Raw genomic sequence first — 27,520 nt, forward strand, 5'->3', positions numbered from 1 at the left:
GCAGACACGTGTTTCGGCGTTACAGGGAACGCCTTTTTCAATGCAAAAAATAATGAGCTTATGGATGAAGCAGAATACTTCCGCAAATATCTTTTTAGTGTTTGTGTATGTTCCCCTAAGTATATAAATATTAAGGACGTTTTAGACCTTAAAAACGTATGCTACATATGCTCCCTATTTGATAAGCCACTACAAATCCTTAGCTTGAACAGAAACGGGAAAATATCACATCACGCATGAAAGCATTATTTGGCTGTGTGAAATATGTTTCTAAACATCGCAATGCACAGTTCTGAGCAAAACCAATAAGTTGTAAGTAGCTATAATGTTATTGTTATTAACGATTTTGGATGAACAACAATTAAGTTTTGTATTAAAAAAATCGTTTATGTATTATATCACATCGAACGATCTTTTTTTAATTTTTTAATTTCTAAATTAAATATACTGGCATTTTAATCAGCCATAAATGCCTTTTTCGTTTTTTTAAGTAAAGCTTGAATTTATTATTGCTATTTATTATTGTGATTTATATAAAAAATGGTTAAGCACTGCATTTTTTGCAGAAGAGTCTCACAGTTATTTTTTTACATTTGCTAAACGTTTTAAGTATCTATTCTTTTTCCACAATGCTTCTTATAAGTTAGTTATTATACATGACTAGCTGCGTTGTCCGGCTTTGCCCGGTCTATTTTGAAAACAAAAATTGTGTCAAGTGACGTATATTCAACAATCAGGCATAAATAAAAGAAAAAAAAAATCATCATGCAAAATTTCAACACCAAACAATGGCGACTGATATTAAAATACTTTTAAGAAATTAAAATAAAATGAGAAAGATGGATTTAAAAAGCGTAACTATGGAAACACAAAATAAAATAAGTTTCAGAGTTGAAAATGAGAAAGATAGAAACAATGAATTCAAAAAGCGTTACAGTGGAAACGCAAAATAAAATGGTTAAAAACTTGAATAGAGAACAGATTTTTGAACTTCCTTTAATTCGCTTGTAACTTTTTTTCTAATGGAGATAGAGAAACTTCCGACCATAGGTCGAGTTAGATCTGAAGTAAAAAAGGTAGCTCTTTTCAATGGTGTCAAAACGAAAACTGTAGGACAATTCCTTCACTTTTTATTGATGGATTTAATGAAGAAAGTATTGCCTAAATTTCAGCTAAGCCTAAACAAATTCGAGCTAAAAACGTTAATAACTCCCGCCGCAATTAAGTTAGAGCGTTGGAACAAATTGCGTAGAACGCGGAAAATTCTACCCTTTCCAACGATATGTAATATTACTAATTGCGAGTAATTTTTTACCCCCATATTCGGGAATTTATGCGAAAACTGGGCCTAAATTGGAATAAAAAAAGAACTATTCATCGAATTTTTTTTCGAACTGGTCTGCAAACCTTCTCAGGACTAAAAGGAACAAATTGTGAAAATTTCAGCGAAATCGGCCGGGTAGTTTTCGAGTTTTGCGAGTTCAAACAAACAGACGCTTTTTGGACACTTCATTTTATACTATGTAGAGATACTCTCAAACTATAACCATTATTAGTTACAACTTCTGGTAATGCTTCTTTTAATAATTTTTAATTTCGATAGGGGGAAACTTTAAAACACAGCATTTTAACAAAACCTCATAATTTTTCTTTTTACACAAACCAAAAAATTTAGTTTTAACATTTATTGAGAGCACAAGCAATGTTTGCACACATTAAAACGTGTAAGTTTCCACCCTTATTAAAATAAAGAAGTGCAAAATGAGGTAGGTAAATTGCAACGCACTTTTTGCATAAAAGACATGGAAAAGTTACAGTTACGTAGTCGGGGAAAGGTTTCAAAAATTACGGCTTTACAGCCATTCAAAAAATTCCATTAAAGTAAAAATTCCGTCGCTATCATTGGAAAAAAGTAAGGATCGATAAACGTAGAAAGTTCTATTAGAATTTAAAATAGTCGGCCGAATAAGAAAAACTTACCCTAAATAAACTTAAATTTCCATTAAACATAAAATGATCCTTTTACTAAATAAACAAGAATAAAAGCTTCTTTATTTTTCATTGATCTCGCCGAATGATCAAGTAATCGTTATTCATATCCCACATCGAAAAGCGTTGAAAATTACATTAGAGTTTTAAGATGTCGGCCCAATAAGAAAAACATACCCTAAATAAAGTTAAAGATTTCATTAAACAGAAAATGATTTGTCTAAAACATCAATAAGCATCAATAAAAGCTTCCTTATTTATCATCAATCTCCCTAAGTGATCAAATAGTCGTTATCTAAAAAGGGCAAAATTGGCAGCCACCGTCGGTCACAGGGCAACTAAATTAAAACAATGGTGATTAAAAAATCACCTGCCAATTACCACCAGATGATCAACTCATAAAGTAAGTTAATGACCGTTAAGTGTACACAAGGTATTAAGTAATTGGCAAAACCTTTTCCCCTAAAATCAAGAAGCAGCCGTAATGTTTTAATCCATTAAAACTGTATTACTTTTACTAAGTAATATATTTGGATAAATTAACTTTGATAAATTAAAGAAATACATCATTTTGAAATTTTATGACCACAACTTCATAAAAAAGTGGCTACTAATGAAATTGATGCTACCAGCCGATGACGACTAAAGAAATTTATACGTTTTGCCTTTTAGTAACCCAACCAAAGCGATTGACTACTCTTATCTGGATAAGCGAACATTTCCCACCGAAAACCTTTTCAATTCCACCACATCTTGAAAAGTATCCAATATTTTTAAAACATTCCCTCTCGTGCATTTAAATGCCGCAAAGCGATTGTTCATGTAAAAATCTTTTTAGCAATTTTTATCTCAAAAACTTTACTTGAGAACTGGAATAAAATATCAGCTTTCTTTCTAATTTAACACAATTTATTCCTCTCACACAACTGAAGTGAAGAGGTTTTCTAAAACTCCTCTCAACCATAAAGCACTTAAGAAGTGTAAATCAAAAAATAAGGTCTCAGTGATTAGTACTTTTAACTTGTGAAACTTGAGCAGAGGGAAAGCAGAAAAAAACTAAAGCTTTGGAAAAGAACGCGGGCGCTTCACACTGCCAACTAAAGTCATACGTGACGTCCAATTTAATGGCTGAAGTATTTCATAATTACGGATAATAGGCACTTGCAAGTTGAGTTCATTCATCAAAAGCTTTTTTCTTGACCTCAATATTTGCATCTACCTGGTAGCATTTTGAATAACATAAGTACTGAAACTTTATTTGAAACTAGTATTTTTGTCTTAGCAATCACAGCAACTCGATAACTTCGAACTTAAATTATAACTGGTTTTTAAATTTGAAAAGTTTTTGAACTTACATTTTTTTTAAATTCAAAAATGTTGCTTTTTATATGATACTTTTTGGTATATGTTCACTGCCACTTTTAAAATTATTAATAATAATAATCCTTTGCTGTTTGTGGCCTACTTTCCAATAAAACATAAAATAAATAAATGCATGAGGTGAATTACAGCGGTAACGGAGGGAGAGTTTTTACAAAAAAAAAATCGATGCATTTCTGTGAGCTTATCAAAATACATATTTATCAAAAACTGATGCATAGACGTTTATACACATCATGGTAAGCTGCTAAAAATGCCGAAGCCAAGAATTTTTTTTGTTAGTAACGGTTCTTTTTTTAAATCAAATACAAAAACCCAGTAACGGAAGCACATTTTTGCGACAAAAATGTCCTTCCGTTATCGTTATGTATTTTGATAAGCTCACAGACAGAAATGCATCGATTTTTTTGTAAAAACTCTCCTTCCGTTACCGCTGGAATTCACCATGAGCAAGGCTTCATGTATGGTAAAGATATCGCTAAATACAAAAAAAAATCCAAAATAAATTTAACAATTAAATACATTTTGGGGGAAAATGGATTTGTAGCTTTGTGGTTGAAGAGTCGATTTTCATGACGATGCGTTAGGTAGAAGAAAATAAGATTGCTCAAGAAACCTCAATGACAATTTTTTTATTTTTTTTTTTTTAATTTTTTTTTTTCGCCAAGGAAAAGCAGTTTTTGCCACTACTAGACAATTTTACGAATAAAAAATCAAACAACGGGAAAAAAAACTTGAAGTAATCTTTTTTTTTATTATTATTCAACTCATTATAAAAATGCAAAGTATCAACCATCAAAACTAAGAATTTTAATCTTTACAATTCGCAATTTAAATGAACTATAGGAGGCGCTGCCTTCTCTGATTAATGGCTGCTGAAAGAGGTAAAACAAATCCCAGTAACTTACAGCCTGCTCTTAAACTTAATGAAAGTTACAGTAATTTTTCTTCTTGGTTTTGGGGTTTCTCTTTTTATTCCTTTGAAATTACAAAACATCATAAACGTTTTGCCTCAAAGGAGGGACTAGTTGTAGTAATAGTCTTACCTCTTTGACTAATTTCTTAAATCCCCGCAAGGTGGCATATTTAAACATTAGACCTGCTCGCAGTTTTGAACACTAACTTTAATTTGCGAACGATAAACTAAAAGTGAATTGATATTTACTGTAATCTCATCTTTACTAATTATAAAGCTGAAAGTCTGGGTCTTTAGATGTCTGTATGTCTGAATGCCTGTTACGCGCATAGCGCCTAGACCGTTCGGCCGAATTTCATGAAATTTGGCACAGAATTAGTTCGTAACATAGGGGGGAGCACATCGAGACGATTTTTTGAAAATTCGTTTTTGCTCTTTTTCTAATCCAATTTTAAGAACATTTTACCGAGCAAATTATCATAACGTGGACGAACAAATTACCGTAACGTGGACTAGCAAACTACCATATGCGACCATGGGCGAGCAAATTAACATGGCAAATTGGCGAGAAATTTATTTTCCATTATTTATAAATATACAGGCGAACCAAATGACCTTTTAATTTTCTACTACACACAAAGCTGTGCGGGTACCACTAGTTGAAATTGTAACGAAATAAAATAAGAGTTACAGAAGATGGTTAAATTAATTAATTCATATTTTATGAACTTGTTAAAAGAGTTATCTAGCTTCATATCATCAAGATCTCGTAAATATGGCAAATAGCCGTTCCTCCATTATCGATTTCGGAGCAATGCAATCGTTTCTACCTACGTCACACATGATTGACGGATCCCATTTCGTCATGATAGAACTACATTTTTACATTTTGTTTAAGTTTGTTGGAATATTGCTTAATATTTCATCACCACGCCGTCATATAAAAAAAACATCCTTCACAAGTTCCATACCATATCGAACATTTATATCCCTACCTATGAAAAGTTTTCCCCATTTTATCACGACATAAATACTTTCTTAATAGCTTACGCTTTAAACTTCTAAACCAGCCATTTCCAAACTGGAACTTAAATATTCGCTACTAAACTAGTTACGTGCTGTAAGTTGGAACTATTACAGTAGCCCTTAATTACAGATAATAGGTACGGACAACTCTGACATTTATGGAAATAATAGTTCCCTACCTTTCCTGACTGCTTAAATAAAATATTGATTTCTAACATTTAGACACTCCTTATGATTTCTCAAGAGGCTATTTATTAGTAGTAAGGAATTATGCTTTGGGGAATTAAGATAATCGTTTCTTGGTAGAATAATCATTAGTTTTAGGAGCCAGTTAAGCTTGACTTTCGTGTTTTCTTTCATTTTGCTAGAGATATAATCTATTCTTGAAAAACGGTTTTTGAAGGAACCCTTTCAAAGTTTACTTGTTTCTCACGTAGCTGAGTTCTCATGTTGCTAGTTTTTAGAAATATATATTTTGTATTTTATTCAACAAAGAAATGTATTTCTTGAAACATGTTTTATTTATTTTTTTTCTTTTCAAAAAACAAAATGTGTGGCTGTTCAAAATGGTGTGTGTGCGTGTGTCAATATTTTTTGACCGTTCCCCCGCCCCTTTTTTCTATATCACAAAGGTTGCGTTGGACGGACCTAACCGGTCGACCGGTGGGTAGCCAGTTACTCACCGCAGCGTTCTATCATCTACCGGTTACCGCACCGGTTACTGTTTTAAGCTGTTGATGGATTGATTGAAGCACGTGATAACCGGTAGCTGCCGGTTGAGTTCGTCGAACGCAAGCAAAGTGTCACGCTTCACTTTATCCCCTACCTTCCTTTTGCCGCAAGGCAATCTACATAACAGACGTATACTCTAAAGGCACTTATTTTCGAGAGCCGTAATTTTTGCGGAAATGAAGATATCTCTGATTTCGTGAGCTGAAAATGTGTGTTAACAAAAGGAAAATTTTAACTGGAATACAAACCTGGACACCTTTAAACCTGGAATACAAATTATGTTTTTCGTAATCACGAGTGTCTGAGCGTGTGTATGCAGAGTTGAATTTAGCTTCACGTCGCCCCTTGGGAGATTTGAAATATGCCGCCCCCACTATCTATAAGGAGTAGCAAAATTTCCTTGACTCAAAAAACGTAAATAATAGTGTTCCCGAAATTGAAAGTGTCTAGCTCACGAAGAAATGGTGACGCATACACAGGGTCGCCTCGATGGGAGGTCAATGCGACCTCCCAAAATATCCCTTAGTCGCTAAATTTTGCTGATCATTCGAAAAATTTGGAGATAAAATAACAACATCGAAATTCTTTTTTCATTTTTAAAATTTCTAAAATTGGTTTGCAATGGCGCCTAATGTTCCTTTTCATTAGATGTTGTTTATGTTTGACAAGCGTGCATGCTCATATTTTACTACAATTTTTAAATACTAAGTACTAGTAATGCAACCTAAAACTAACACTAACTTAACTAAATACTAACACCTAACTATATATAATCAATTAAAAGAGAAAACTTGCGAAACCGAAATTGAATAAGTTTTAGTACGGCAGTAAAAATGTTAGTCAAACTCCAATTTCGTTGCGACTTCTGGCCAACTGCAATGACACCTGCTTTACTTCAATCGACACCGGCTTTTCATTCTTCGACTTACTGTTTTACACTAATCTATTTCCATGCTTGAAAAATATTTCATTTGCATTAGACTCGTAGAAGTAAGAAATATTAAATGACAAGAAAAACGAGCTGATGTGTGCATCACATGACTTCCTTTTACTCCAGTTTTAATGTCATTTTCCCGTTATTGGCCATTTTAATGTGATTCAATTGTTTACTCTCTAAATATCACCATCTGTGACCAAATTGAAACCAGATTTCAAAAAAAAAAAAAAATTGCTACATTTGTCGCCAACTTGGCGACCAAAAGATTGGCGATATATCGCCAAGTGTCCGACAAATTATAACACCACTTGTGTATACATCAAAACTAACAATGATTTACCCCAAAAGGGGGCAAAAGACCACTTTAGAGAGACTCGAATGACATCAAAAAGGGAGGTGCACAACTACACCCCACTAGGAGTCTACGCACCCAATTTCAACTTTCTAGGACATACCGTTCAAGAATTATGCGACATACATACGCACATCCGCACATACATACGTACATACGGACGTCACGAGAAAAATTGTTGTAATTAATGCAACATTCAAACAGCGCCCGCACATCACGTTCACCACGTCAAACGAACACACTTACGTTTTCCGAACAGGGGGAAGCGTTCATACATTCGAACGCGCGTAAAGCACATGTCAATACTCTCATCCAATAGCGAGAGTGCGTTCATCTCGTGGAGACCAATGAAATGCGACTCCCAACTCTACGGACGTCATAGCCGTCAGATATCTGGCTTCTAGGCACGCTGACGGATCCCGCACAATACGGCTTGCTGTCATGGCAAAGCCGGCCGAAAACTGGTTTTTGGGAGAAAAGTATACGTCGGTGACGGATGTGCGGACGCAATGTGAATGTTGCATAACTCGGGGAATGTCAAAATGGATATTTCGAGTGTTTATACGTTCTTAGGCACTTATCCGCGTGTGGTAGGGTTGAAAAAAAAAAACTCAACATTCATTCGGGTGTGAGCAAAATGAAAATTAAGGCCGAATTTTGAGTGAAAATTTTTTCGCGAATACAATACTTCCTTTTTTGTTAAAATTAAGTAAAAATATCGCTAATGGAAATGAAAGAATGCTTATATTTCACTTTTAAGAACAATAATTTGATAAATGTTTGATGGAAGCACAATTTGCCGCCCTAGGCCTACTCTACCTATTAGGAAATTTGGCCCTGTGTGTGTGTGTGCGCCCTAAATTTCAATATCGCATGTATATTAATCAGTCTTCTAATAATAACAACTTCACTTTTGCGTGCATGCAAAAAATAAACAAATCTTAAGCTAAGTAGTACTTATTGCCGTGAATATTTTATAAAGAAGTTGACATACATACCCATAACTGGAAGCGACGTCACAATTAGAATGAAAAGATTCTCAAGAATGGAAGCAGTGAAAGGAGGCTCCGTAATCATTTCTTGCGTTGTTAAACCATGAGAGTACTCGTTACTTCTGTTCGCTAGATCTTCATTTTGTGGTGATCCAAAAGATTAGACTGCTCTGAAATGAGAGGGGAAAATATTCAGATAGCGAGCGTTTATTGGCGCATGCAATGCAATTATACAGTCTACTCCCTTATAGCGAGCTTAAAGGGACCGCGATACTTGTTCGTTATAACCGAGTGCTCGTTAAAAGTAAGTTTGCGAAAAAAACTCATAAAAATTCATCAGGGTCATTCCACCGTAACGTGCGGGACAAAAATACGCTAAAATTTCATTAACATTTCGTCATATCTCTTAATATTTTAATGAAACAGGGGTAAGCGTTTTTTTTAATCTTTACATTTGATACAAAGAATACTCCTGACACAATTATATTTTTATTACGCAATTTTGTTATTTAAAATAAAATGTATTTACATGCGTCACGTGCGGGACATGCAAATTCAACCTCTGGTAACTTGCTTATGAATAAGCTAATATTTTTGCTCCATCAATACTGCAATGATGAAACAAATAGTAGATTTTGAAAGCTATGGTTCCATCCTAAAGGAAACATATCTCATTATTTTGGAAATAATTGTTTAAACCATTGAAAAAAAATATGTATTAGCCCATTCCATTGAAAATGGTCATTCTGTCCTACACGTGACGGTTCCTATGTTTCATAAATACAAATCATTTTTGAAGAAAAGTTTTGCTTAAGAAGTCATACATGCGTTTGTGATTTCTTAAACAACAAAATTTTTTTCATCATCCTTTTCAATAATTATTTTTTATCAAAAATATGAAGCGTCAAGTGCGGGACAAAATTACCGTTTTCCGTGGAATGGCCCATTATATAGTTGATTTTTTTCTTCTTTTTAATCTCTGTATAGTACCAAAGAAGTTGGTTAATTTGCTTTGAACTGTCTGAATGTCTCTTTCTTGTGTCAGTGTTTTTGAGGAACACACTGCATTCAAATATAATTTTTAAATGCTTCTTTACTCCACAAACTAAAAGAAAAAAAATATATCACTTCTTATCAGGATTTATTACTCATCGCTGAATTTCAGTTGACTTCAGAACATTAAAGGATTTTCCGAGAGAAGCTGAAACTCAATATAAATTTTATGAATCACAGAAATATTGCTCGTCTTAAGCGGGGTTTGCTCGTTAAAAGCGAATTATACTCCCATAGGCTTAACATTGTACCAAATGTTTCCAATTTCCTTGCTAAATCCGGGTTCTCGTTAAATCAGGGCTCGCTATAAGCGAGTTAGGCTTTCCTACATTTTACTTTCAGTAGATTTCTTCTTTAAAGTATTAATAGAGGAATGTGGGGTAAAGGGCCGTGGTAGCCCGATCGGTAGAGTGTCGAATTCGGGGCCGGAGGGCCCTGGGTTCGAACCTCGATGGTCGAAGACCCACCGTCGTCATTAAAGGGGACTGGGCGACGTTAAATATGCTCGTGGTCTCAATGTCCTCCAAGTGAAACGATACCTCTGGGGGTGCTAGTACTAGGTAGCTATTAGCTCCTGGACTAGTTCTAAAGTCTCATTAAATGTTCGATCCGGTGATGGTGCTGCCATCCATCGGTATATAAAATAATGGAGGCAAGGCACTTAGTATGCAGTCCTCGACATAAATGCAGTTGTAGTCAGTTATGTGGGGTAAAGTGAATAGCGGGCGTAAAGAAAAAGAGTAAATTATCTTCACAGGTTTGAAACGTTACCTATCCAGCAATGTTTTAACTATTCGTATATTCTTGCACATACAGTTGATTCCATTCAAAAAATAAATAGCTCATATCAAGTTATACAGGGTCAACTCTGAAGAAACTACAAAAAAAGACAATCAAACTTTTTTTTAAAATAGAAAATTCCTTACTGCCAATATAAAAGCATATTTAATTGCATTCGATAAACTCAAAAAGATTGTCAAGAACTCCATATTTATTTTAATTGAGACGAGAAAAATTAAATCACCCTATTCAGGGCACTAATAAGTCGTTATTTTATATTTTTTTGGTCCCTCCTACGCACAATTCGTGCAAATACGAGTATGTGCATCATATGCAGCCTTGGATCATATCCTCGACACAGGAGTCCTAATACTGCCAATCACGGCCTTATTGGGCTACAGTCTAATTTTCTAGGGTTATCAAATGACAAAAAAAAATGGTGATACACAGCGACATTTTCCTTTTTTACTTCATCACTACATATAAATAACTTGTCGACTTTCTAGAACAAATAACAACCTTTTTATACCAGAGTTCATTGATTTAAATCAGCTTGATTTAAATCATGATTTAAATCAATTGATTTTTTTAAAAATCATTGATTTAAAGCAATTGATTTGAATCAAGTGATTTTTTATTAAAATCCTTAATCAAAATCAGTTCATTTTATTATTGTAAATTAATTTTGCATGTTTAGAATGTGTTGCTCTAAATTTAACTACACTGCATTATACAATCATAACTTCAAAATGCAAAACTACATAGATTCCTCTTGATGTGTGTGAAACAGATTTTCCTTCTTGCAATATTGCTTTTACTCCAAAATTGCAGTTCAATTGAGTATAGAACCAAATAAAATTTTTCAGTTTTTCTCATACATCATCACCGATATAATTAAGAAAAGTAATTGCTCAACATATTCTTTTGCACTAAAACGTACATGATGATGGAAACAATATTTTTAAGCAAAGAATAAAGCCAAATCACTTCTTATCAAAGCATTATAATGTATTTATAAATCTTAAAAATGTATTGAATAGTTAGAGAACTTATCTTCGTTTGAAAAGTAAGCTGAATAGAGTCATCTACTGTATGAAATATATTATGTTTATAAATGTAAAGTAAATTTAATAAAAATTTAAAAAATCTAATTTAATTTTTGTTTTAAATCCGCCTTTTTTTATTTTTTATTTTTTTTAATAAAAAAAAATCACGAACTCTGTTTTACACTAATTAACTCAAGTGAACAGAGAAGAAATAAAATTTACCATAAAATAAGATCAGGCAATTTTGAAACGACACTTTTCTCATAACTGTTGCTACACTTTTTCCTGTTAATAACAAACTGCTTTTGATAACGCTTCATTATAAGTTGGGCTTTCTGATCACAAAAAGTCACGATTTAGGGGATGTTTTTCGTTCTCCGTAGACAACTGGTTTTTGGCCTTCGTTGGTCTACATGGAATTATTTGCCGCACTCACCTTACGCTGAGTTATAGAAACGTTGCGATAATGCAAAATAAAAATGAGGAGTTTTAAACCTTTTGCAGATTTTATTTCTCTGGTTTAAATTGGCATAACTTACTAAAATAATTAATCTTATACCCTATTTCTTACGTTGTTCAAGGTTATCCTAAGTGGCGGATTGACCGGGTTGATAATTCATTCGAAATGGTTTTCATTATTGTCACTTCATAATTCGTAATAAATATACAATACATGAAGAGTTTTTCTTCGAATTTATCACACTAGATTCAATAGCGCAATTAAAATATTACTGAGGTCGTTACAATAGAGAAATTGCGAATAAAAGTATTTTAAATGACTATCGCAAATCTTGCTGGTACCTTTATATTACAAATATAAGAGCAGTATACAAAGGAAACGAGCTGATGTGTGCGTCACATGACTTCCTTTTACACCAACTTAAAGTTATTTTCCCTTTATTGGCAGTTTTAATGTGATTCAATTAACTCTAAATATCATCAACAATGGCCAAATTTAAGCCAGATTTTTAAAAAAAAATCGCCAAATTCGCCAAATCGACAAAACTAGGCAACCAAAAGACTGGCGATATATCGACAAGTGTCCGACAAATTATAGCACCACTTGAGTTTGCATCGAAATTAACAATGACTTCCCTCTAAAAGGATCAAAAGACCCCTTTAGAAACACCCGAATGCAACCAAAAGGGGAGGTGCACAACTAGACCCCACTACGAGTCTACGTATCAAATTTCAACTTTCTAAGACATACCGTTCTTGAGTTATGCGACACACATACACACATCCGCACACACTCACATCCGCACATATATACATACGTACATACGGAATTCACGAGAAAACTCGTTGTAATTAACTCGGGAATTGTCAAAATTGATATTTCGAGGGTCTGTATGTTCTTAAGCACTTATCCACGTGTGGTCGAGTTGAAAAAAAAAACTCAACATTCATTCAGGGGTGAGCAAAATGGAAATTAAGGCCGATTTTTGAATGAAATTTTTTTCGCGAACACAATACTTTCTTTTTTGTAAAAGGAAGTAAAAAACTATATCCTTCAATTTTGTGCTAAGCTGCATAAAAGCTACAAGGAAAGTACGTATCAGATGTTGAGCCTTTATCTGTGAATTACACACATTTCTAATTATTCAGGATTTGTGTTGGAGGCCCAAAAGAAAAGCCACATTTGGACAGAAGAGAGAGAGCTTTTACATGTAAAGGTAATATCATTAAAGAAAGCTTTTTGTGGAACAATGTCGAACTTCATTAACTTCCTGATCCCAAATGAATCTGTCCATGCATTCCATTACTGTACATATCCGAACAAAAGGAAAAGGAGATAGCAGGAAAATAACACGAATATGTTCGGTTTCGTTGCGTTTCCAAAATGGTTACAGAGAACGATGCATGGAACACCCCTCGAAAAGTGTTTTATACATTCCTTTGGAGAAGCATCCGAGTTTCCTGATAGTTGCGCGTACAAAGCTAAAAGAACGTAAAGCAGTTAGTAGCGGAAATATTTAGGTGTCCATCAGCATTGGAGAAAAATTAATGACTACCTATTGAAAGAAATAATATTCTCACCAATTGCAGATTTAGTGGATTCGTAGTGTGGATATTCTGTATTTAAAGATAGATGTGAGTAGTTTTAGTATTCATGAGATCCTAGAAGAAGGAGCAGTGCCTCTTCAATAGAGAAACTATACTTCACGTTTCTTAAAATATTAAACTTTTTTTAACTAAAAATTAATAAAATAATATTATTAGTTAAAAGGCATGATTTTATACACAGGGGTCCCTCGTATAACACGGTTAATTCCGCCCGTGTAGTATCGAAACCGTGTTACACGAGACATTTTTACTTCTTTTTACGAAAAAGGAAGTATTCGCGAAAATATTTTCACTCAAAAATCGAACTTAATTTTCATTTTGCTCACCTCCTAATGAATGATGAGGTTTTTTTGGACTCGACCACACTTGGATAAGTGCCTAAGAACATATAGACACGCGAAATATCCATTTTGACGACTCCCGAGTTAATTGCAACGAGTTTTCTCGTGACATCTGTATGTACGTATGTGCGGATGTATGTCACATAACTCAAGAAAGGTATGCCGTAGAAAGTTGAAATTTGGTACGTAGACTCCTTGTGGGGTCTAATTGTGCACCTATCCTTTTGGTTGCATTTGGGTGTTTCTAAAGGGGTCTTTTGTCCCTTTTTAGGGGGAAATCATTGTTAATTTCGATTTAAACTCAAGTGGGGTTAAAATTTAGTGGACACTAGTGTAACACTTGGCGATATATCGGCAGTCTTTTGATCGCCAAATTTTGTCGCCAACTTGGCGACAAATTTGGCGATTTTTTTTCTGGTTTCAATTTGGCCACTGTTGGTCATATTTAAAGAGTAAACTATTGAATCACATTAAAATTGCCAATAATGGGAAAATGACATTAAATTGGAGTAAAATGAAATCATGTGATTCACACATCAGCTCGTTTTTTAATAATATTTTAGCAGTGTAATGAAAAAAATAAAATTTCATCTTTTTAAAATTCGTTTCATATCAATACCGGGAAGAGTTAAATTCAAGCTTTGTACTGTGTAATATCATATCCGAGTTATAATAGTCGCAAATTTCGTACCGTGTAATATCGAAACCGTGTTGCACAAGTAATGTTCTAGGGACGCCTGAATACTCTGAAACCTAAGCTCCGATTGAGTCCGGATTCATGATCATTTTAATGTGAAAAGATTTTTTTTTTCTAGAAAGGCAGTACCGGGAAGAACCAGTGGCAGATCCTAGAAGCGGTTTTGAGTGGGTAAAATGAACATTTACGCCGAGATTATAATCGTGGCTACAAAGTCTACATTACTTTGTAAAAGGAAAGGAAAAGAAATAACTATTTTTTTCTCTTGGAACCCGTACTGTCTTGATCTCTGTTACTCTTAAAATTTCTCAAACTTTAAATAAAATCCTCTGTATGCTTCCCCTATTTGTCACTGCACTAACCGTGGAAAATGTGAAGCAGAAACATTTCAGCGTTACAAAACGGTACCTGTAAAAGGCAGGGAAATGTCATTTTATGTTTATTTAACTGTAGGGAGCTACAGGTCCATTCCACGGAAAACGTTCATTCTGTCCCGCTCGTGACGCCTCATATATTTCATTAAATATAATACTTGAAAATATTAATGAACAATTTTTTTTGCTTAACAAATTATAAACTTATGTGTGATTTTTTTTTTTTTTTTTTTTTTTGTAAAAAATTTCGTCATAACCCTTTAAAATTATTACTTTTTTAATAAAATATATTTTTTCGTGGAATGGTCCTATACAGATAACTACGGCAATTCATCTACAGTCAAACCTATTCGTGTTTTATTATTCCTTACTATTGTAACGGTTCCGGCGAGACTTCCACTTTCTTGAAATGAAGACACAGTTCTTGATAAAAACACAGGAGCTTTATTTACACTATGTACAGGAGAAATGGTTAACAACTTCTAAATTAATCATCAGCAATTAAGCAATTATCACACAACACCGTAAACTCAACGTTTACACACGTATTTACTTCCAAATACGAAAACAACACAGCGAAATGCCTCGCAATAAACAGAGCTAATACACTCTCAGAACAAATTCTCAATCGAAACTAAAACTCCCTATCCAGCGTAACCGTTTATATACACACCGAAAAGAGAGATCTCAAATATTCCAGAAAATGCTACAACGTTCTACAACTACACTTTCATTGATAAAATCAGTGAATGAAATAAGAAAAAAAGAATAGGGGGTTGTATACTTTTGCCATATGTTAAGGGGTTGTATATTCATTACGGGAAATTATTTACAGGTTACGTTACTACAATAATTACTATTTACAGAATTTGTAACATTGCCCCCTTCCCAAGGACTGCACGTCCCGGGCAGTACAATCCCCAGAAAGGGTGCAAACACAAGTCTATCACAAGTTCACAAATACACACATTAAATAATAACCAATAATGCATAGGAGACACAATAATAACAAGAAATATTACTAAACATTAAAAGCAAAAAAATTATCTACAACTTTTATGTTATCAACCATGGTTGTTTACGTAATACTCATGAACTATGGCCATAGTATGGGGCTAACCGATCATAATGTACAACCCTAGGTTTTGCATTAGGTGATTTTTGGATCCTCACTGCGACGTCATTTAGTCGGTTAAGGACTTTGTAGGGTCCATCCCAATGCGACTGCAATTTGGGTGACAGACCTTTCCGTCGGATGGGATTCCATAACCAAACCTTGTCGCCTTCGTTGAATTCATGTCCAGGTGACCTTGTGTCGTATCGGGTCTTCATCTTCTCCGCCGCGATGTTGATTCGCTCTCGTGCGAAGTTATGAACGTCTTCCAACCGGGCCTGGAGATCCTGGATGTACTCCTCAGGCGATGCAGGCGCATCCGGAGGACGACCGAAGACGAGATCACAAGGTAGCCGAAGCTCTCGTCCGAAGAGCATCTGAGATGGGGCATATCCGGTAGTCTCGTGGACAGCACTACGGTAGGCCAGCAGGAACAAAGGTAGCTTCTTGTCCCAATCCTGTTGATTTCTGGAGACCATAAGTGAGAGATTATTCAGGATTGTGCGGTTAAATCTCTCCACCATGCCGTCCGATTGTGGGTGTAGTGGTGTTGTCCTAGTTTTCTCAATTCCGAAAATTTGACATAGGCCCTTAAACACAGCAGAGCTGAAATTCCTCCCTTGATCGGAATGAATCTGCAAAGGTGTTCCGTATCTCGAGATCCAATGTTGGACTAAAGTCTCTGCTACGGTGGTAGCTTCTTGATCTGGAATGGGATATGCTTCCGCCCATTTGGTGAAGTAGTCGATGGAAACAAGAATGTATTTGTTCCCATCAGCGGTCCTTTACGAGCAGCACAGGCGTCACAAGAATGGCACCACTTCTCCACGTCATCCTTCGCCTTGCTCCAGAAGAAGCGCTCCCGAACTTTATTGAGGGTTTTCAAGACACCAAAATGTCCTCCAGTCGCACTACTATGTATTTCTTTCACAACATCTGAAATCCTTGATCGGGGAAGTAGTAACTGCCACCTAGACGTTTTGCCGTCATCAGATTCCCATTTTCGGTGTAGCACGCCGTTCCGTAAATGGAGCGAGTTCCATAAAGCCCAGTATCTTTTTGTTGCAGGACTAAAGATGGAAACGTCCTGCCAGCTAGGTCGCCGACTGTCACTCTCCATGAACTCCAAAATTGGTTTTATGTCGGGGTCTTCATGTTGATCTTTTCGAACTTGGTCGTCACTCCATGGATCAGGTTCTGAAGATGTTGGAGTCACTGTCACCTGATAGACAATAGGGCTAGTCGTTCCATACTGTTTCTCGATTCGGGAACAATAATTGCAGTTCTCAGGACAGGGTCTCCTTGATAAAGCGTCTGCATTACCGTGAGACAAACCTTTTCGGTGCTTGATCTCCATGTCATATTCCTGGAGCCGCTGTATCCACCTGGCTATCTGGCCTTCTGGATTCCTGAAGTTCAAAAGCCAAGTTAACGAGGCATGATCTGTCCGAAGCAGAAACTTTCGGCCGTAGAGGTAATGATGGAAGTGTTCAACAGCTTTCACTATGGCCAGTAACTCCTTTCTGGTGACGCAGTAATTTCGCTCCGACTTTGATAAGCATTTGCTCCAGTAAGCGATGACATGTTCATTGCCGTCAATTTCTTGGGATAAAACAGCTCCGATGCCCTCGTGGCTCGCATCAGTGTCCAGGATGAAGGATTTTTTCAGGCTGAGGATAGGCGAGGATAGGCGTTGATGTTAAAGCCTCCTTCAGTCGTAGAAATGCATCTACGCATGCTTTGGACCATTCAAACTTTTGCTTGCTCTCCGTCAGCTTATGCAAAGGTCGTGCAATGTTGGAAAAACCCTTTACAAACTTCCTGTAGTACGTGCAGAGCCCCAGGAAACTTCGCAGCTGATGGATGTTTTCGGGACGACTCCAACTCTTGACTGCAGATACCTTTTCTGGATCGGTTTGTACACCTTCAGAAGAGATGATGTGACCAAGGTAGTTCACTTCCCGGCGGAACAAATTACATTTGGACGGGCTTAACTTCAGATTGGCTTCCTTAAGCTTCTGCAGCACCTTCCTAAGATTTGCCAGATGTTTTTCGAAACTGCGTCCCACGATGATGATATCGTCTAAGTAGACCAGACAGGATTCGTAGGAAAGTCCTCTTAACACTGTCTCCATAAGACGCTCGAACGTAGCTGGTGCATTGCAGAGGCCGAAGGGCATCACTTTGAACTGCCATAAGCCTTGTCCAGTTGTAAACGCTGTCTTCTCTCGGTCATCAGGGTGTATCTCAACCTGCCAGTAGCCGCTCTTCAAGTCCAGGGTCGAAAACCACTTGTGTCCGGAAAGAGTGTCCAAGGTGTCGTCTATCCGTGGAAGAGGGTAACTATCTTTCTTGGTGATTTCATTCAGCCGTCGGTAATCGACACAAAATCTGGTGGAGCCATCTTTCTTCGGACCAAGACGATGGGAGAGGCCCAAGGACTGGATGAGGGTTCGATTACATCATTCTCCTTCATCTCTTTCAGGAGGGTTTCGACCTCTTCCTTCTTAGCGAACGGTAGTCGTCTTGGATGCTGTTTAATAGGGGGATGTTCTCCAGTGTAAATCCTATGCTGCGTTAAATTCGTACGGCCAACATCCTCCGATGTAGAGGAAAACAGATGCTTGAAGTCGTCCACCAATTGTTCCGCAGCAGTTCTTTGATCTTTCGATAATGGCGCACTCCCAATTAACTTCGATGTCAAGGACTCAGAAGACACAGTTTCGAGGGAATTTATTCTTTAAATGATGCAGTTTACTGGAGTACAAGTCGCTAACACTTCACCTTTCCGAATATTCCTTGGCCTTTCACTCACGTTGGCGACTCTTACAGGAATTACATCCTTAGAAAGGTCCACAAGTGTAGATGCTACCAGCACTCCTTTTAGGTTATTGCTTAGGTTAGGGTATTCAATGAGTCCAAATCGAAAACTATTGCTTTCTTCAAGGGAGCCAGGTATTAATGATTCTGACCTTGAGGGAATCGATAAATCTGTTTGGGCTATTATTTGATGAGCGGATTTTACATCACTTTCTGCGGGGAAAACGGCTATGTCTTCTCTCATCGAGTGCAGCTCATTAGTCTTGAAGTCGAGGTTGAAGTCATACTTCTTTAAAAAGTCCAATCCGAGAATGAAGGGGTCCGTGATATCAGCAACGAATGCCGTATGATGGTAGGTGGCATTCCCAAACACTATTTCCAAGTCCACTTTACCCTCAATCTCAATTTTGTCACCTGTCACAGTCTGGAGACTTACGCGTGGCGATGTCCACAACAGTTTCAATCCAAATTCACCAGCCACATCTGTCCTAACGATTGTCACATTGGCTCCAGTGTCGACAATCAGTTTGCAAGGATTCCCATTTACATGTGCGTAAATGAAAAGTCCATCACTGCCACTACTAGTAGAGGAAATCTGCAGAGCTCTGGTGGAGGTGATCTCTTTCCCTCGCGTAGCTTGGCGAGCCGGACGACTCCTTCGCAGGTGTCCTTCACTACCGCATTTCCAGCACTTCTGCTCTTGTTTCTTTTGGGCTGTTATGCTGCTCAGATGTCTTGCCAAGTCACCGAGTTGTCTCTCAAGTTCAGCGAGGTGGGACGACCTGGAATCAGACTCATCAGCTTCCTGAGTCTGGATTAGATGGCGATCCACACGGGTTGCTTCTTGGGCGGCCTCGTATCTCATCGCATACACAACAGCAGAATTTCGTTCTTTGACATCCGCCATCCGTAGAGCTTTCTGGATTTCCGGATCTCGAACCCCGTCGATGTAGTAGTTGAGTGCCAGGTTGTCTCGAACATCCGCAGGGCAGTCGCAAAAAGCAAGATGAGACAATCTCTCGATGTCCGCCGCAAATTCTTGCAGGGTTTCCCCGGTTTTCTGGAAACGGGACTTCAACTGGAGTCGGCTGAAATCTTTCTGGCACTTCTCACCGAAGCGAAGCTCCAACACAGATGTGAGGGCGGCGAAATCCAGGCGCTGGCTGTCCGGAAGGGTCTGAAGAATGTCCGCTGCGTCACCGCTCAGGGATGCTGCAAGATGGCAGGCCCTTGGTAGCAGAGTCCCATCCGTTCGCTTCCGCCACTATCATGAATTGGGTCTTGAACGCCTGCCACGAACTTTTCCCATCAAATTTGGCCAGTTTAATGGACGGTTGAGCAACAGATGTGGGAGCGCCAAACTGTACAGAACTGCTTTCCGCGGTCGCCAATCTCCGTTCCATGTCTTTAATTATTTCTTCCTTAAATGAAGTAAATTTCTTGTCTTCTTCTTCCAACTTATTTTCCACATTGGCGATACGCTCTTCCACAGTATCAAATTTTTCTTCCAGAGCATCAACTTTATCTCCCATGGCGGTTAGTTGATTCTCCCTCATGGTTTTCATCGACGTTAGGTCACTTTTTATTTCATCTTGACTTGCAGTAATTTTAGCAGTTAAATCACTATTTAACTGTTCTTGGTTAGTCGCCATACTTTCGGTCAAGTCACTTTTCACAGCATTAATTGCTTCCAGAAGTTGTTTTAATTGTTCATCCATTGCGCGAGTAATCACCATAAAAATCAAGTCCAAATTTAAAAAGTCTTTATGAAAAAAATGTCCAAAGTCACACTTACTGCAAGAAAGTCCTGAAGTAGCCCCACGTTGGGCGCCAAATTGTAACGGTTCCGGCGAGACTTCCACTTTCTTGAAATGAAGACACAGTTCTTGATAAAAACACAGGAGCTTTATTTACACTATGTACGGGAGAAATCGTTAGCAACTTCTAAATTAATCATCAGCAGTTAAGCAATTATCACACAGCACCGTAAACTCAACGTTTACACACGTATTTACTTCCAAATACGAAAACAACACAGCGAAATGCCTCGCAATAAACAGAGCTAATACACTCTCAGAACAAATTCTCAATCGAAACTCAAACTCCCTATCTAGCGTAACCGTTTATATACACACCGAAAAGAGAGATCTCAAATATTCCAAAAAATATTACAACGTTCTACAACTACACTTTCATTGATAAAATCAGTGAATGAAATAAGAAAAAAAGAATAGGGGGTTGTATACTTTTGCCATATGTTAAGGGGTTGTATATTCATTACGGGAAATTATTTACAGGTTACGTTACTACAATAATTACTATTTACAGAATTTGTAACATTATTTTATCTGTTATTATTTTTGTTTGATTTAAGAAAAAAACTTGAAACATATGAAAAACAAAATTGTTGTATGAATTCTAGTTTCTAGATAAACTAAAATTTAACAATAAGAAAACTGTTGACATATTTATTATTAATGTGTGACTCACATATTATTAATGTCTTTACAGACTCATGCGATCATTTTGTGGACCATTACGCGTAGTAACCACTTCCCAAGAGGTTAGAATCGACGGCAGATTCCATTTATTTTCATCTCCGAAATTCATTGACTGTAAGATTTTTCTTGCACAAATTTTCTATTCGCTTCGCTGGAAGCAAGAAGCATCGAGTGAAAAGATACTTTAAACTAAAGCAAGATTTATTATTTATCTAAAGAGAGGCTATTAAATCTTTAAAAATGCATTTTGTATATTTAAAAAAATGAATCGACGGTTATGTTAGCAAATGGAGGATATTGGGTAATAGGACAGAATATTTTAGGGTTGTTTATTTTGTTATGAAAATGAAAAAAATGACATTTCGAAGAAAATGGCTTTTCCTGTCGATGTTAATTTTGTTTTCTTCAAAAACAGCAAAATGAGTAATTGTAGCGTAAGGTCATGTCATAAATGAACTTGCAACTATGCAGCTCATAATTGGTAACACTATTTGAAGAGCCGTATCAATTGTTGTGCAAAACAACCTTCAAAAACTCCAAATATGTGTGTGACCCTCTTGTTTGCATGAACTTTATGAAGAACGTGGAATCTGAGAGTGAACATATGTGCTAGAAAATTAAAAGAATATAAAAGAATATTTCAATGCACAAATTAGCAGGAGTCCTGCATACACGTGTTCTAGGGTTACGAGGAACCCCTTTTCAGCCTACTTTCGCGTAAAACTAAAATAAGGAAGAAATAAGCGTGAGAGAGGAGTGAATGCATCATTAAAATGTCGCTGAAAACAAAGAAAAAGTAAAAAATGAAAGTAACGATTTAAGAAATATTGAAAATTTGAAAATTGGAAAGTAAGGTTTTGAGATGAGGAAAAGGTATGTCTGTCGGTCGGTCTGCGTTGATTTTTCTTTTTAATTAAATCTTTTTTTATAAGTTTTTTTTATTATAAATTCGGGGGTTTTTTTTCTTTTTTTTTCCCTTCTTTTTTTTTCTTTTTTTTTTTGGAAAATCGATAAGAGATTTTTTACGGCATATTAACTGCATTGTTAAAAAGTGCTACTACTTTATTTGTTCGTTTATTTATTTTTTACGTATATATTTCATCAGATGAGTAAGGCTATTTTTTTTTCCAGAAGTCAGTTGAAAATGTTTAAAAGGTATGTTTGACATAATTTGCAACCTTAGCTAATTTAGAGAATATTGATTAAGGACTGGTTCGAAAATCACCACAAGTTTAGTCATATTTTTACTTTCTACCGTATTTTACCCTACAATCCTACAATTTTTTTAATTTTCTTTGAATAACTGGCATGTAGAAATGCAAAAGCAAATGTACTTTTTACTTCATTTCCAAGACATTTTCCCCCAGAAATCACTTCTTAAAATTTTGAGAATAGTATTTTTATAAATACTTAAAAATGACAAATTGCTCCAATAGAAAATGCCATTTAGTTCAGATCCATTAGTTTACAAAAACATCCAATTTAGCTTAATCAGTGGAGCCTCAACCAACACTAAATCATTTGTACATAATATTTGGGTCATACAAAAGAAAAGGCACAAAAACATTAGAGAAATCTATATTTGATAATGATCTTGTCTTCCCCAGCGCAGTTAATTCGCTTATCAAAAGTCGTCTCCATTGTCTGAAATCTCGTTTGGAATCTTCCCATCAACGTCACAAGACTTGATTCCTTTGTTATTAAGTTTCATTGTTTCTTTGGCATATTTGTGTCTTCCCAATAAAACTGGCTCTAATTATCTTCTGCAGTAACTAACAAAGCATTATTAATATTGAGCTGGAAAAATAATTCAAGAAATGTATGCACCACAATTGAATTAACTCCGTGTTTGTTTCTGAAGTTGGTAGATTATTTCTTCAAATAAGTGATGTTTAAAATATGATTCTTTTTCTCTGAATCTGGTTCGTTTCAGCATATTTTAGTCTTTTTCTAGTTAAAAACTTGAAAATGTCTACTTTCGTGTGCAGGTAAACGGTAGTATCTGTAGAAATGAGTTTTTGAGAAATTTGAAGAAACGAGTTTTGGATTAAATACTGACAATAGCAAAATGTTGGAATTTTACGTTTTTTCGCACTTTTTCCTGGGGATACCAAATAAGCAAGCTTGTACAATAAAGCAACCGTACAATACATGAAAAAACACAAGAAAATAAGAAAATGAAAATTTTGCAGTTACTGCATTTCACCTTCACACGGCAGTCTAGCGTTAGCAACGTAAGACGAGCCAGATACTACAACGACATCGCTATGAGCAATGCTTTAATAATATCTTAATACATCTTCGGTCTTCTAACGCAAAATTGCAGAGACAGACTTTCAGACTGTGCATTAGAGTTGAATAAGTATCATACTTAATAATTAAATACTTATATTTACCCTTACCAGTGGTACGTACAAAAAAATCTAAATTTATGTTTTCTCTATAATCGGAAACACAAACTTTGCTGTCCTTACCATCTGCAAGTAATCTTGAATGCACCTAGCATTCCGACGAGGAAAAACTGCTTAAACAGCTAGAGGCACAATCTCTGCAGTCCTTACCACTGGCAAGTAATCTGGAGTGCACCTAGTACTGCAACGGAGAAAAAACTGCATTAACAGTTAGAAGAACATTTTCTGCAGTCATTACCACCGGCAAGTAACCTGGAGTGAACCTAGTATTCCAACGGAGAAAATACGGCTTTAACAGTTTGATGCACATTCTCTGCAGTCATTACCACAGGCAAATAATCTGTAGAGTACCAAGTATTTCAACTGAGAAAAATCTGCATAGCAGTTATAAGCACATTCTCTGCAGTCATTACCATCACCAAGTAATCTGGAGTGCACCTAGCATTTCAATGGAGAAAAAACTGCATTAACAGTTGGAAGCACATTCTCTGCAGTCATTACCACCGGCAAATAATCTAGAGTGTGCACTGTATTCCAACTGAGAAAAACCTGAATTAGCAGTTAAAAACACATTCTCTGTGCAGTCATTACCATCACCAAGTAATCTGGAATGCACCTAGTGTTCCAACAGAGAAAAACTGCTAGTAGCACATTCTCTGCAGTTATTACCACCGACAAGTAATCTGGAGTGCACCTAGAATTTCAATGGATAAAAGACTGCATTAACAGTTAAAAGCATTCTTTGCAGTCCTTACCGACGGCAAGTATTGTGTAATGCGCTAAGTACCCCATTGAATTTCCTGACAACTTAAATTAGCTACCTAGTAACATAGAGCTGATTATCAACTAGTGTCTGGCATTACAGAACCCGTCTAGATCCTTCTAGTTTCTAAGAAATTAAGATGTCATGTGGCTAACGGATGTTATGGTAGACTCTTGAAAATCCGGACTAATGTGACGGATGATCGAATCACGAGGGACGCCAATTTTGTTTTTCAACATTGAAAGGTGCAAACTACATGTAATTCATCCAATGTGGTATAATCGCGTGGGGTTTACCTATTTTTATTTTTCATTAAAAATAATAATCGTTCTGGATTTCCTGGAGTCCGAATTTTTGCTATTCGGATTTGTGAGTTTCTACTGTACTTAAAAAACGGACTCCTGTGATTTCAAATGAAAAAACTTCTGGATGAAGAACAAGTCTTTGAGAATTCGATGATAAGTATTTTACTTTTAGGATGAAAACAATTCTTAAGTACGGCTCGATGTTGAATGTGTGGAGTAAGATTTTTTTTTTTTTACCACGTATTCCTAATGTAAAAAAGTTTAAATACTGAAATGTCTCCTGCAATTTCAAATTTTGTAGTAATCATTTTATATCGTATCATCTAAATAAAAGTTATGGGTGACAAAAAAGAGCATATTTTGCGTTTGAAATGTCCACCAGATCTTGCTACCAAATGGCAGGTTCAGTCTAATTGGTAAAAGTAGGGATTCGGGGGCATGGATGCTGAACTCAGAATAATTGTTTTTTTTTTTTACTGTGAAAATTATGCAAATTGGTTTCAAACCACCCTTTCTTTCGATAAGTCCCCCCCAGATCTGAAGAGGAGTTTCTCCAAATGTATCTCTTCCAACTACAGCACTGTAGAGTATCCAACTACAGCTTGGGGCGTGCTTATATTCATAAAAATGTCAATATTAGCGTTGACTCATTAATTTTAAACAATAAATGGTTTAATCGTCATATTTTTCTATGTCAATAACAACGAAACACCTTCCTAAAATGTCAGAAAAAATCTGAGATGGTGAAGATGAAAATGGTCTTTTCCTTCTTTTTCTGAATAGGCATAGAATGGACCCAGATTATACGCAAAGCGCTTTTCGTTTAATGTATTAAACGACGGCTGTGAAACAGTACATAAAAAAAGCGCACACGTAAAAGTTTCCTTTCTGCAAAAGACTTATAACGACTGTGACACAGTAAAACAAAGGCTCACATCCTAAAAAGTTCTAGGAATAAAAAAAAAATCCAATTTTTCTCTTTTTTGAAGACATGTGCTACTCTGAAATAAAAGTTTCACGTAATACCTTTTCTCTGAAGACATCCACGAAGAATAAAATAACCTGCAAATTAGATACTTATGCTAGCCTTACTAATGTCTTCGAATTTTCTATTGACATTTTTACAATGTTTTACATTAGCCTTACAAGAAATAGGGGTAGAGGTGTGCAAAGGGAAACAGTGCTAGTACCCGGGCTGTCGGTATTTGGCGTGTAAAGCTGACTTTGTTCTTGTAATGCTAGTTAAAAATATTTTTTTTTATGAAAACGTAATGAAATTGTATTTTTCATTCCAACATATTCCCACGTAAACAGACTTTCAAAATTCCAAAAATTAGATGCATTAAAACATATAACCATTTCTCTACCTTTTAAATATGTTAGCGAAAAACTAAATTTATTGACTTAATTCAGTATAATCGACACTTTTTATTTGATAAATAAATTTAAATGAAGTAAATTGCTTGTTAAAAAGAATTTAAAAGAATATATAATGTTTTGCATTTGCCTCACCCAAAATAAGTTATTTGGAGTGAAGAGAAACAGGGCTAGTAACAGGGCTGTCGGGTTTGGCATGTAAAGCTGAATTTGTCCTTTTTGATTCTTTTTAACAAACAATTTACTATAGTTAAATTAATTATCAAGTAAAAAGTGCCAATTGTAATAAATTAAATTAATAAAATTAGCTTTTCGCTGATATGGTTAAAGGGTACCGTGAAAAGGATATATGTTTTAATGCATCCAATTTTTGGAACTTTAAAAGTCTGTTTATGTGAGAATATGTTTGAAAGAAAAAATAAAATTGTATTATATATTCTTTAAAAAAAAAAAAAACTCTTTTTTAACTAAGCTTCTTTTTTATCACTCGAAAAACACTCGTAACTGAAATTATTTCTTACGTTTTTTACACTCATTGAATTTTCAAGCCAATATTTAAATCTACCAGTAACTTAAAAACTTTTCATACAGCTTTAAAAAAAAGACATTTCAATCTTTCAATCTTAAGTAAGTCATAAATATTTATGTCTGCAGTTACATAAACTGCAATTTTAACCTTTTTTATAAATCCCATTGCATTTCCTCCCCCACTTCTAAACTGCACGAGTAATGATACATGTATTGCTATACATCGCATTGCGTTTCTCTTTCTCCTTCGAAATGCCTGAAACGGAAATTTTTTCCAGAAAACAATGTCGAAATTCGTTAGCTTAACTGCTCAGTACGAAACTACCCCTGTGTTCCATTATTGGAGATGTTCTTAGGAACGAAAGCAGACCAGAGAGAAAATAACTTGGAACTGTTGCAACTTAATGGATTTCTAGGGAGACAAATGGAAGCCATTAGACGGAATATTCTTCAGACAAAACAAGAACTGGCTTTACTTAACGAAATAAGTTCATATGCCTATTGAAACGTAAAGGAAATTTAAGATGGAAAAAAGATAAAGAATTGATGTGCCTTACTATTAGTAGTTTTTTTTACTTATTTACTGACTTCAAAAGAAATGTCGATGGAAGATGAAGAGGAAATGGATAATGCAGTGAAAGACATTTATTTTGATTAAGAAACGAGTGTTTTTGTATTGAAATCATAAGTACTATATAAATGGCTTATCAATAACTAGAAATAAAAATGTTTATCACATGGTTATCAAATCGGAACGCAAGAGAAGTTTTCAAAACCAAAGATACAACAGTATGGTGAAAAATTAAGCTTTTAAAATGCTTTTTTGGATGACTTGAATCAAAGAAAATCGGATTATTTTTCCAGAGTTAAGTTTCAAAAGTCCATTAACGTGTTTTTTTTTAAAGTTAAGCAGCGAAATCAATTTGTTAACTTTATAAATAATTACCTTTATAATTGCTATTAATAATGTGTCAAAAGCCAGTTCCATCCATCTAAGACAGAGCAGCACTAGCGCAGCC

General features: G+C 35.7%; 1 protein-coding gene across 1 annotated transcript in view; it reads right to left on the reverse strand.

The window, feature by feature from the left end:
• The window catches only part of LOC129224475 (endothelial cell-selective adhesion molecule-like), a 112,285-nt gene that overhangs the window by 58,516 nt on the left and 26,249 nt on the right, over window positions 1-27,520 (reverse strand). The window contains exon 2 of the mRNA XM_054858928.1: window positions 8,331-8,494. Within this exon, the coding sequence (XP_054714903.1) occupies window positions 8,331-8,409 (79 nt within the window). The 5' untranslated portion in view covers window positions 8,410-8,494. The remainder of the gene's footprint in view (window positions 1-8,330; window positions 8,495-27,520) is intronic.

The sequence above is a fragment of the Uloborus diversus genome, chromosome 6, assembly GCF_026930045.1.
Source record: "Uloborus diversus isolate 005 chromosome 6, Udiv.v.3.1, whole genome shotgun sequence".
In the NCBI taxonomy this organism is placed as follows: Eukaryota; Metazoa; Arthropoda; class Arachnida; order Araneae; family Uloboridae; genus Uloborus; species Uloborus diversus.